Source organism: Chiloscyllium punctatum, chromosome 24 (assembly GCF_047496795.1).
Source record: "Chiloscyllium punctatum isolate Juve2018m chromosome 24, sChiPun1.3, whole genome shotgun sequence".
Taxonomy (NCBI): domain Eukaryota; kingdom Metazoa; phylum Chordata; class Chondrichthyes; order Orectolobiformes; family Hemiscylliidae; genus Chiloscyllium; species Chiloscyllium punctatum.
This window is the reverse complement of record NC_092762.1, coordinates 42,837,930-42,851,347: the sequence shown is the minus strand read 5'-3', so window position 1 is coordinate 42,851,347 and position 13,418 is coordinate 42,837,930. Positions and strand designations below refer to the sequence as shown.

At 41.7% G+C, this 13,418-nt stretch overlaps 1 protein-coding gene across 4 annotated transcripts in view; it reads right to left on the bottom strand.

Moving 5' to 3' along the window:
- Window positions 1–13,418, bottom strand: part of LOC140494498 (uncharacterized) — a 90,666-nt gene that overhangs the window by 61,388 nt on the left and 15,860 nt on the right. For all 4 annotated transcript variants that reach the window (XM_072593745.1, XM_072593743.1, XM_072593744.1 and 1 more), the window contains exons 4-6: window positions 9,887–10,016; window positions 9,469–9,593; window positions 2,779–2,985 (exon numbers count right to left, since the gene is read on the bottom strand). In XM_072593745.1, the coding sequence (XP_072449846.1) occupies window positions 2,779–2,985; window positions 9,469–9,593; window positions 9,887–10,016 (462 nt within the window). The remainder of the gene's footprint in view (window positions 1–2,778; window positions 2,986–9,468; window positions 9,594–9,886; window positions 10,017–13,418) is intronic.

Here is a 13,418-nt window from a genome sequence, read left to right as displayed (position 1 = left end):
GAACATCTCCGGGACACCCGCACCAATCAACCACACCGGCCTGTGGCCCAACATTTCAACTCCCCCTCCCACTTTGCCGAGGACATGGAGGTCCTGGGCCTCCTTCACCGCCGCTCCCTCACCACCAGACGCCTGGAGGAAGAACGCCTCATCTTCCGCCTCGGAACACTTCAACCCCAGAGCATCAATGTGGACTTCAACAGCTTCCTCATTTCCCCTTCCCCTACCTCACCCTAGTTCCAAACTTCCAGTTCAGTACTGTCCCCATGACTTGTCCTACCTGCCTATCTTCTTTTCCACCTATCCACTCCACCCTCCTCCCTGACTTATCACCTTCATCCTCTCCCCCACTCACCTATTGTGCTCTATGCTACTTTCTCCCCACCCCCACCCTCCTCTCGCTTATCTCTCCACCCTCCAGGCTCTCTGCCTTTATTCCTGATGAAGGGCTTTTGCCCGAAACGTTGATTTTACTGCTCCTCGGATGCTGCCTGAACTGCTGTACTCTTCCTGTACCACTAATCCAGAATCTGGTTTCCAGCATCTGCAGTCATTGTTTTTACCTAATAGACCCTTCAGTCCAACCTGTCGATGCTGACCAGATATCCCAATCGCCAGCACCCAGCCCATATTCCTCCAAACCCTTCCTATTCATATACCCACCCAAATGCCTCTTAAATATTGCAATTGTACCAGCCTCCACCACATCCTCTGGCAGCACATTCCATACACGTACCACCCTCTGCATGAAAAAGTTGCCCCTTAAGTCTCTTTTATATCTTTCCCCTCTCACCCCAAACCTATGCCCTCTAGCTCTGGACTCCCCCTCTCCAGGGAAAAAAAACACTATTCTTTTATCCTATCCATACCCCTCATGATTTTATAAACCTCTATAAAGTCACCCCTCAGCCTCCAACGCTCCAGGGAAAACAGCCCCAGCCTGTTCAGCATCTCCCTGTAGCTCAATCCCTCCAACCCTGGCAACATCCTTGTAAAGTCTTTTCTGAACACTATCATGTTTCACAACATCCTTCCGATAGGAAGGAGACCAGAATTGCATGTAATATTCCAACAGTGGCCTAACCAATGCCCCGTACAACCACAACAGGACCTCCCAACTCCTATACTCAATACTCTGACCAATAAAGGAAACCATACCAAACGCCTTCTTCACTATCCTATCTACCTGCGACTCCACTTTCAAGGAGCCATGAACCTGCACTCCACGGTCTCTTTGTTCAGCAACACTCCCTAGGACCTTTCCATTAAGTGTATAAATGCTGCTAAGATTTGCTTTCCCAAAATGCAGCACCTCGCATTTATCTAAATTAACTCCATCTGCCACTTCTCAGCCATTGGACCACCTGGTCAAGATCCTGTTGTAATCTGAGGTAACCTTCTTCGCTATCCATTACACCTCCAATTTTAGTGTTATCTGCAAGCTTACTAACTATACCTCTTATGCTCATATCCAAATCATTTATATAAATGATAAAAATTAGGGGAGCCAGCACTGATCCTTGTGGTCCTCCACTGGTCACAAGCCTCCAGTCTGAAAAACAACCCCCCCAACACCACCCTCTGTTTTCTACCTTTGAGCCAGTTCTGTATCCAAATGGCTCGTTCTCTCTGTATCCCATGAGATCTAACCTTGCTAATCAGTCTCCCATGGGGAACCTTGTCGAACGCCTTACTGAAGTCCATATAGATCACGTCTATCGCTCTGCCCTCATCAATCCTCTTTGTTACTTCCTCAAGAAACCTCGGTCAAGTTTGAGAGACATGATTTCCCACGCACAAAGCCATGTTGACTATCCCTAATGAGTCCTTGCTTTTCCAAATTCATGTACATCCTGCCCCTCAGGATTCCCTCCAATAACTTGCCCACCATCGAATCAGGCTCACTAGTCTTGTACTTACCACCTTTCTTAAACAGTGGCACCACATTCGCGATTACTTACATCCCATAGTCACACCTCTCATTCTTTTTTCCTCCTTTTACTTGCTGAAACCTAATATATCTCTCCTTCTTACCCAGTTTTAACAAAAGGTCACAGATCTGAAATGTTAACTTAACTGCTCTTTCAGATGCTGCCTGACCAGAGTATTTTCAGTACAGTCAGTTGTGCTATAATGCGTGTTTCTTCAACATGACTTGGCTTTGACATGATTAAAGAATTTAAAGCCTTATTTGTAGAACCGCAAACTTTTCATATCACCTATAACGCGATTCCAGCTCCATTAGCTTAAATGACATGGCTATTGTGCAAATTTTCTCATAATACAAGATCGCACGAGAACAGAACTATCACACCATATCAGAACCAACTATATTTGTTACTTTTATTATACTTTGTAATAAAAACAGGTTCTTCCAGGTGGAAAAGTACATTTGGAATTAAACTGCTAGTCAAATACCAATGCCAGAGAGGACATCTCTTTTTGTAATTATAGTTAGAAGTGCAGAGTGGAAGCTTTTTTCCAAAAGAAAGAATTGCACGTTGACAGCTCCCATGCTTAAATAACACAGGAGATGTGCTAAGAGCTACACTAACCACTCAAGGACTTCTGAATGGTTCATTAGAGCAGCAATAGCAAAGAATCAAATACAGGCTAATTTGGAGTGATGTGAACATACAGCATTCAAACAAGGAGATTAGTTATATAGAGAGAAAGAGTGAACAGTGATGAAATACTGCTACAAGGCGAGATGGGCACTGCTTGGCGTAGGGTGACACAACAAACCAGAGAAACAAAGTTCAAAACTGGATACGATACCTGATACCATGTGGGAAGCTGCTAAAGTGACGGTGGATGTACAAGCAGCAGCGGCAGTGCTGAAGGATGCACATGGTACATTTGTTGCAGAGATGTTAACTGCCGGAGACACTCCTGTTGATGGGTCTTTCGCCAAACCTGGCTGTACAATTTCAGGACTACTGAGGGAGTCATCAGGAGGGAGATCACCCAACATAGTTAGTGTATCTGCCACAACAATGAGAATGGAATAACGTATGAAATATCACACTCACTTGCTACAACAAACAGGTTTAGAATTGAATTAGAAATCCACCCTGCTGAATCTCAGTGAACAAATTCCACTTCCCTGATAAGGTAGGCAATAAGTCCACGCTCTTTCTCCTCCTCTCTATTCTCCCCCCCCCCCCCCCCCACAAAACGAAGCATTTCTTACAGTGTATCACATGTTAGGAATATTCATCAACTGTAAACTGAGAACTTCAATAACAAAACCACAAGTAAATTACATTTTTGCCAGATTGCCATTGCCAGATTCACAAGTGGTTATGTCTACATACATTCTGGATTAACATTATACCCAATATCATACAGTTCAATAATACAACAGCTAGAGATAGAGATTAATTGCAAACCTAATCAGTTCATTCAAGCAGGTCCAGCCTGATTACCAGTGAAATGTTGGTGTCATTTAGTGAGCAGCAATCTGGCCTCAGGCTGTGGGTTCAATCCCATGTCAGAGACTTCAACACACAACTAAAAATTGGCCTACAGTATCATTCTGAAGAATCATCTCATGATTACAAGTGCCTTAATTTGGATAGTACATAAAATTAAGATCGCATCTGTCCTCTCATGCAAAACTCAAAATAAATTCTTGCCAAATTCCCTGGACAATTTATTCCTGATGAAGGGCTTTTGCCCAAAACATCGATTTCTAAGCTCCTTTGATGCTGCCTGAACTGCTGTGCTCTTCCAGCACCACTAATCCAGAATCTGGTTTCCAACATCTGCAGTCATTGTTTTCACCCAATTTAGGCTATAGGTTTGCTCATTGAGCTGTAGGTTTGATATCCAAATGGATATCAAACCTACACCCTAAACCTCAACCTGAGCTATAAACCTTCACAAATCCCTGGACAATATTTATCATTATCATTAGTTGCTTACGTTATTCCCAGTTGATGGCACTCCAGGGCAGGTCAGATACTAGAGTGAGACCTGGCTTCACTGATTATATAGTTTTAAAATTTTAGTTAAGGGGATAGTCACTAAAACAGGCTCACAAAGCTGTGGAGTTTCTTTGAACAACAGAGCAGAAGTTTTGTAAGCAAAAGCAAAACAAACAAAAACAAACAAACAAATTAATTAATAAGAATCAGAAGAGGTAATGAGCTCACAATAAAATCCCTCCATACCCAAAATCAAAGTAACGGACCTTCTCTTGACTGCCTCCAATGCCAGTATATCTGTCCTTAGAGAAGGGGAATAAATACTTCATAGTATTCCAGCTGTGGTTTGACTAGCGATCTGTATAGTTTTATCAAAACTTAACTTCAAAATAAAGGGAAACATTCCATTTGCCTTCTCAATGACCCGGGGATGCTAGTCTGTGCGCTCAAGGACCCCCAATCTCACTCAGCTGTAGCTTGCTGCAAGCTTTTCCCATTTAAATAATCTTCAACTCCTCTATCCTTCCTGCCAAAGTGCATAACCTCACATTTTCCCACATTATATACCAAGTGCCAAATTTTTAACCCATTCACTTCACTTGTCTACATCCCTCTGCAGACTCTTTGTATTATATTTGCTACTTGCATTCCCTCCTATTTATGTGTCATGACCATAGTACAGGTCGTTCTGCCATAACGTGTTTCATTAACACAAATTTGACGCAACGCAGGGTTGCACATGAACACAACAATTGTGATTGTGATATTGAAGAATTACTTGTACCATCTCTTCTCTCAATCAAATCATTAACATACATTGTATATAAATGTGGCTCCAGCACTGACCCTATGGCATTCCATGGTCTGTCATCCTGAAAATGCCTTGCTCATATGTCGTCTGTCCATGCTAACATATTACCCTCAACATGGGATCATATCTTATAAATAAACATATGTCTAATACCTTGTCAAATTTTTGAAAATTTGAATGTATTTTTTTCTTTATTCTCTCATGGGACATAGACTTTGCTGACTGGCCAGCTTTTATTGCCGATCTCCAGTTCCCCTACCCTTTCTACTGGTTTCTCTTTCCCTCTTTAGCCTGCTCATTACCTCCTCAAAAGAACTCAAATAACATTGTCAGGCATGATCTTCCTTTCATGAAGTTATTAAATGTCAGCTATTATTGCTCAACTATCTTTTCTGTTAAAACTCCTTTCCCAATTCACTCCAGCCAATGTCGCCCTCATTCCTATGTAATTACCTTTATTTAGGTTCAGCATAGTTGTTTCTATCTCAAGTTTCTCACTTTCTGAATGCTAAATTCTACCAATAAACGGTCATTATTTTCTAGAAGATCTTTAAATGATTGATATCAGTATTACCCACTAGCAGTTTTAAACTGGTTTTGAAGGGGGGCCACTGGACCCAAAACATTAACTGTTTTCTCTCCATAGGTGTGAGCAGACCTGCTGAGTTTCTCTAGCCATTTCTGTTTATTCCAAAATAGCCTGATCCTGAGCTGGATCCATAACACATTGTTTCAGAATACTGTTCCATAAACACTCAGAATTCCTCCCCTTAGCTATCTCTGCTAATTTGAGATTTTAAATTTACACAAAGATTAAAGTCATCCATGATTAATGTGCTGCCTTTATTTAACTGTCCTCATTGTCACCTGATATATTCCATTTAATAGAATACATACTGAGAAGGAGTTATAGACTACTCCAATCAGCATGCAGTCAGTCCCCTAAGAAAAGTGAAACGCAGATGCTGGAAATATGAAAAATAAAAAAAAAATAAAAATATACAGTAGAAACTCAGCAGATCTGGCTGCAACTGTGGAGATAGGAAAAGGTAAAGTCTGAGTTGAATATGATGCTTCTTTGGAAGTGAAAGGGACTGGGAATTAATTTTTTTTTGCCATTCAATGAGAGGGGGAGTGGGGGGCGTGAACGAAACAGGTGGTGAATTTGTCCAAAGCAAAATACAAAGAGACTGCTAAAGGCAGTAAAGAAGTGACTGAGATGCAAAATAGTTGTAAATGATAAGCGTGAAAAGGAGAAAGTGAATCTGCGGTGTTAAAACCAACAAGACACAGCAGGTGGGGGTACTATAATCAAAAATGAAGGAGAGAGTTAGGTTCTCAAGGTTTTGAACTCAATATCAAGACCTTAAAGCTGTAAAGTGCCTCGGTGGAAAATGAGGTGCATTTTTTCAGCTCGCACTGAGCTTTACTGAAACAAATTTTTAATTCCTGTCTTGCCAGTGGGAAAAGTACAAGAGGACTGGAGGATAGTTAATGTGGCTCCACTTTTTAAGAGGGGTGGTAGACATGAACCAGGAAATTACAGACCGGTGAGTTTCAATTCAGTGCAAGGAAACTATTGAAGAAAATTCTGAAGTACCAACTTAATATTCACATGAGGGATAGTCAGCATTGCTTTGTCTGAGGTAGATCATACCTAACAAATTTGTCAGAGTTGCTTGAAGATGTGATCAAGTGCGTGCATGAGGGAAGTTCAGCTGATGCAAAACTTTAGACAATGTCCCTCATGACTGATTGAGAAGGTTAAAGTACATGGAATTGAGGAAAACTTGGAGAGTTGGTTCAGAAATTGGCTTAGTAATAGGACAGAAGGCTGTTTGAGTGACCAAAAGCAGGTGTCCGGCGATGTACCACAAGGATCAGTAATGGAACCCTTATTGTTTATTACATACATAAATATATAGACGAAAGTGTAGGGGGAACATTAAGCAAATTTGGAGACGACTCTTCTGGTAGAGTGGATAATAGTGAAGGTGGTTACAGGGAGATATAGATGGATTAGTCAGATGGGCAGACTTTATCTAATCCTGATAAGTGCAAGGTGATGCACTTTGGAAGAAGAAACAATGAGGTCGTATTTAATGAATGGCAGGACACTGGATACCTTAGAGAAATAGAGGGATCTGGAGTTAGTTATTTACTGATCCCTAAAGTCAGCAAGGAAAGTGAATAGGATAGTTAAGGAGGCATATGGAACACTTGTTTTCATCAGTCATGACATAAAAGCAAAGAGGTAATGTTGGAGTTGTAGAGCTTTGGTCAGGCCACAACTGGAGTGTTGTGTGCAATTCTGGTTACCTCACTGCAGGAAGATGTGACAGCACTAGAGGGGGTATTGAGGAGGTTCACCAGGATGTTGCCTGGTTTGGGACAATTGACTTATAAGGAGAGAATAGAAAGGTTTGGATTGTTTGCTTTAGAGAATACTGAGGAGGGGAAATGATTGCGATGTACAAGATTGAGGAGTATGGGCAGGGTGAATAGAGAGCAGCTGTTCCCCTTGTTTGAGGGGTCAATGATGAGGGGGGCATAGTTGTAGGCAAGGGGCAGGAGATTCAGGGAGGACTTGGGAAAAAGCTTTTTCACTCAGCGGGAGGTGGGAATCTGGAATGCACTGCCTGGGAAGGTAGTGGAGGCCGGAAATGTTACAACATTTAAAAAAATATTGGGATGAGTACTTCAAATATCATAACATTCAAGGAAATGGGACAAGTACTGGAAATTGGAATTAGCAGACTTTTACTGGTAGTTATGTCAATGCAGACTCGATTGGCTGAGGGGCCTTTCCTACACAGTATGAATGTATAAAACACAGTTGCAGGTCCAGAATGGAAATATTAGCACGGGAGTAAAATAGTTTATTGAAATAGAAAGCAATTGGAAGGTCAGGATCATACGTATGAACAATGCTGAGGTGTTCTGCTAAGTGGTCACCCAGTATGTGTTTGGTCTCATGAAAGTAAAGGAGACCACATTTTGAGTAATGAATTCAGTAGATTAGATTAACAGAGTACAAATAAATTGGTGCTAGACCCAGGCGAGTCTGGGGCCTTGGAAAGTGAGGAAGGAGGAGGTGAAAGGGCAAGTGTTAAACTTTCTAAGATTTTCTCTGGTCTAACTCTGACTTTGCTGATAGGACTGGTATTATCATCTGGCATGCCAACCATTACCTTGCAGAGGGTGTGCGCCAATTCTCAGACATTTTCTCAGGTCACATTCTGGACCATGAGCCCACCACCAAATTTCCAGGACTGTCATTGTCAGTTGCCCTGCAATGCTTCTGTATGCTTTTGCTCTGGAAGCCTACATATTAGATTAGATTACATTACATTACAGTGTGAAAACAGGCCCTTCGGCCCAACAAGTCCACACCGACCCGCCGAAGCGCAACCCACCCATACCCCTACATTTACCCCTTACCTAACACTACGGACAATTTAGCATGGCCAATTCACCTGACCTGCACATCTTTGGACTGTGGGAGGAAACCGGAGCACCCAGAGGAAACCTACGCAGACACGGGGAGAACGTGCAAACTCCACACAGTCAGTCACCTGAGGCAGGAATTGAACCTGGGTCTCCGGCGCTGTGAGGCAGCAGTGCAAACCACTGTGCCACCGTGCCGCCCATATTCCCCTTCCAGAACCCTCCCTGCCTGTAACTGGTTTAAAGCTCACTCTACACTTCATTACTGAATTCACCAGGCCACTGTTCAAGTGAAGCCCACCCTATAGGAATAGCTCCTGCAAATTTGGCTCAAGCATTCGTGGTCTGGAAGTTTCACAACCCAATCTGCTCTAATGAGGTAAAATATTCCCTTAATTCTCTTAAAAATCTTCTTCACTAAACTTGCTTCTGATCAGAGTCAGATCTCTTTCGAACTGTCCTGATTACTCTAAACTGAAAACATGCTGTTTTTATTCCACCTGTTGTAAACCAACCCAGAAAAAAAAATTCCATTAGTAGTCCAAACTACAATATGTGAGACTACAATAAATCAAATCAAACTAAACTGTAAAACTGTCTGGACTAGTTTTCTAAAATAAAAATCTTTCACAATAAATCACCAATGCCTGTATGTCTCTATTTTAAAATCAAATAACAAAAATGGTATTTAAAAGTACTTTTTAAAAAAAAAAGTCAGACACCTTTCAATACTGTACTAAAAGGAAAATATCACTGAAGATGTACAAGCAGCAGCGGCAGTGCTGAAGGGTGCACATGGTACATTTGTGAGGCAGACAGAAGGTCCTTTCAGTCTGAAAGCAGCATTCTATCACTAAGGAATACCACTTGTGGTGCTACTACACAGCAGAGTGAAAGATCTTCACCTGCTGCTTAGTTTTTTTGAGGTACCCTTACTCTTCCAGGATTATTGCAGGTAGACTTGCACTTTTCAATCCCAGAATAAAATCCCACTTGTTAGTTTGCACAATATGCAACAAACAATAATCTGATCAGGATCATCATTATCATCAACCTGCAAGGTACAACTGTTGTGCACTATTTTTGTTGTAAAGGTGCTATGTAAATGAAAACCTGTTTTTTGTTTAAAGCAAAGAAATTAACAATTCAAAAACTAATTGCTCAAAACACGCTCTATAAGGAGGGCACAATAAAAAGAGAGACTTTGGAACCAACTCAATGGAAACCAAAGGTAGATTTGCTTGCAAATATCAATAAATTTTTAAAATGTCAAATTTTTACCATTATCATCGAGTGTAAGGTCTACAACCTCTGCAGAGGTGGTATGGTGTCCAGGTGGAGCCTGGAGCCTGGAACTTGCTGGTTTCTTCACAGTGTGGCCAATCCATGTTCCCGACACCGAGGGCCTGCACAGATGCAACAGAATCACAACAACAGTACACAAGAGAATCTTACATTTCCAACTGCAAATCCTACAAATATGGAGGTGCACAAGCTGACATGAAAACAAGCAGTGGGACTGAATTCAACACACAACAGTTCCACCGCATGACAGGCCTACAGCTTGTAAATAACCATAGGTTAAAGCAGTCATTGCCATAGCAGAACCCTGTATTAAACTACATTTCCTCAAGTAGCTGATGGAAAGCATTGCCCACATCACATTCAGGAAGGAAGACAGGCTTTGCTGCCGCCTTACCTTTCATCATCTACAACGTTGATGATCTCCACCTCACTATCGCTGGATGTGATGTTCACTTCTTCACTAACTGGCAAAGTGGAACTGGTCAGAGGCTCAATGACCAAAACATCATCTTCATCCATGGGGTCTACGGAGAGGAAAAAAAAAGACTTCATACAGTTTGTTGATTTGCATGGGTTAACTATAACCAATCAGCTCTGTTGGCTAGATGTCTAGTCCCTGAATCAGATTAATGTAGACTTCAACTTTTGTTTCGGCTGAAGCAGACTGTAGGCCTGCCAAGTGTCCTATCAACGTTTTAAAAAATCTCAGCAGTTTATCACAGTTCTGTGAATAATCTCCAAGGACCTGTGTTTTGGCAGAGCTACATTTAGTTCAAGAGCCATGACCACATACAGTCAGGGTCGTACAGCATGGAGACTGACCCTTCAGCCCAAACTGGTCCATGCCAACCAAAATGTCCATTCACGCTAACCCCATTTCCTTGCATTTGGCCCACATCTTCTTAAACCTTTCCTATCCATTTTAAATGGTCATTTTAAATTTCTACACCGATCTCCATAACAGCAACCACCATAATGATCAGTGTGTGTGAATATCCTCAGGACATCTCTGCATCCAGTGCTGAAAGTACATAGAGCTCATTAGACTCTTTCCAGTACTCATCCTCCAACTGGCTTTTTGCAACCTTATCTACAAATCCTTTTATTCCCATAAAACAAACTGTTCCAGCTGGACCACGATGCTTAATTCTGCGAAAGATGTGAATGCTTTCAAGAAAGTACAGAAGAGATTTACTGGAATGGTGCCAGGGATGAAAATTACAGCTCTGCAGAGAGACTGGAAATGTTAGATTTACTCTCTGTAGACCAGAGAGGTCAAAGAACATTGACACAGATATTCAAAATCACGAAAGGCTTAGAGTAAACCAAGACAAACATCTGAGTGGATTAAGGATAAAAAAAGTCAGAGTTCAGGGATTTAAGCTAATTGGCAAAAGAACCAAAGGCAACATGATGAAAACACTTATTTAAAAGCAGAATGGTTAGGATCTGGAATGTACAGGTGATATCGTGATAAATAATTTTGGTTTGAGCCTTTACAAGAGCATTGGAGGGGAAAGTCTTGAGGGGGCAAGGGGACTATCTGCAATGTTCTTTGAAAGATTCAGTACAGACTTGATCAGCTGAATGGCCTCTGTCTGGACTGTGCTATTCTGACTCTTACATTTAATAAGGGTTGCCTTAAACGTATCTACAATGGCTACCACAACCAACTACTTGTGAAATTTAGTTTTAGATCTTCATCATACCAGGGGAAAGACATTGCTCTTGAATGCACCATCGAGGCAAGTAGGGATGATTCCAACACATTCTTCCACTGCCTGGTAGACGGTGCACAGGCACTGGGGAAATGGAAAGTCTTATTCACATCAGAATTGCTGGCATCTGACCTGCTCTTATAGCCACAGTGTTTATAGAGTCATAGAGTTATAGAGATGTACAGCACATAAACAAAACCTTTCCGTCCAAATTGTCCATGCCGACCAAATATCCTAACCTAACCTAATCTAGTCCCATTTGCCATCATTTGGCCCATATCCCTCTAAACCCTTCCTATTCATACACACATCCAGGTGCCTTTTAAGATGTTGTAATTGCACCAGCCTCCACCACATCCTCTGGCATCTCATTCCTTTCAATGCACCACCCTCTGCATGAAAAAGTTGCCCTGAAGTCTCTTTGAAATTTTTTCCCTCTCACCATAAACTTATGCCCTCTAGTTCTGGACTCCCACACCCTAGGAAAAGAACCTTGTCTATTTGTCCTATTCATGTCCCACATGACTTTATAAACCTCTATAAAGTCACACCCTCAGCCTCCGACACTCCAGGGAAAACAGCCCCAGCCTATTCAACCTCTCCCTAGAGCTCAAATCCTGCAAACCTGGCCACATCCTTGTAAATCTTTTCTGAACCCTTACGTTTCACAACATCCTTCCAATAGGAAGGAGACCAGAATTGCATGGAATATTCCCAAAAGTGGCCTAACCAATGTCCTGGCTCTGATTTGCTTTTCCAAGATGCAGCACCTCATATTTATCAAAATTAAACTCCTCAGCTGATCAAGTCCCTATTGTACTCTTTGCTGTCCATTATACCTCCAATTTTGGTGTCAACTGCAAACCTACTAACTATACCTTCGTTCACATTCAAATCATTTATATACAGCATATTCAGTTCAGCTTCTGGTCAAAAGAACTCCCCAGAATTTTGATAATGATGGACTCAGAATGGTAAAACTATTGAACATCAAGGTAGTTAGATTCTCTTATTGAAGATGGACATTACCTGTCACTTGCATGGTACAAATGTTACTACCCACTTGTCAATTCAAATCTAGATATTATCCAGGTCTTGCCACATTTGGACATGGACTGCTTCAGTATCTGAGGAGTCATGAATGGTTCAATCATCAGTGAACACCCCCATTTTGACCTTAAGATGAAGGGAAGCTGAGTTGCTTAGGATTCTACCCTAAGAACTTCTGTAGAGATATGGTGAGCTTAAGATGACTGATCTTTAACAACCAACTTTCTTTCGGTGTTCAACGCAACAACAACCAAGAAGCATTTTCCCTCCAATTCCCACTGACTTCGGTGTTCTAGAGCTGTGATGCCATACTCAAGACAAATGCAGCCTTGGCGTCAAGCATAGTCATTCTCATCTCAACCCTACAGTTCAGATCTTTTGGGCCAAAGTTATGACGCCAGGAGCTGAGTGGCCCTGGTAAAATCTGTATTGATCATCAGTTAGCATATTCAGCATAATAGCACTGTCAATGACTCCTTCGATCATTTTGCTGACCAGTAAGAGTAGACCTATGGGCAGGTTGGATTTACACTTTTTTGTGCATAGAACATACCTGGGCAATTTTCCACATTGCCGGGTATATGCCACCATTGTAATTGGTTCAGCGTATGACTAGTTCTGATGCACTTGTTTTCAGTAGTATTGACAAAATGCTGTCAGGGCCCATAGCCTTTGCAGCATCCAGTGTTTTCAGCCATCGCCAGATCTCATATGAAGTGAACTGACTTTGCTGAAGACTGATACCTGTGCTGCGGTGTAGCTAAGGAGAAACAAGATAGATCAGCCATTCAGCACTTCTGGCTGAAGATCGATGTAAATACTTCAGCCTTGCCTTTTCCACTGCATTGGACTCCCCCATAGATGAGGATGGGGATTTTTGTGAAGCCTCCTCCTTCTGTTAATTGTTCAATTATCTACCACAGTTATGACAGAACTACAGAACTTATATCAGTTCAGTTTATCATGTGATTATTTACCACTATAGCAAACTGTTTCCACTGCTTGGCATGTATTTATAAGAATACACTCCTGCACTTTTTATTTAACCAGTGCTGATAGGCTGGCTTGCTGGTAATGGTAGAGCAGAAGTGTGCTAGTCAGGAAGCTGACCACGATTGAATATCATTGAATTGCATCACTGAATCCCTACAGTGTGGA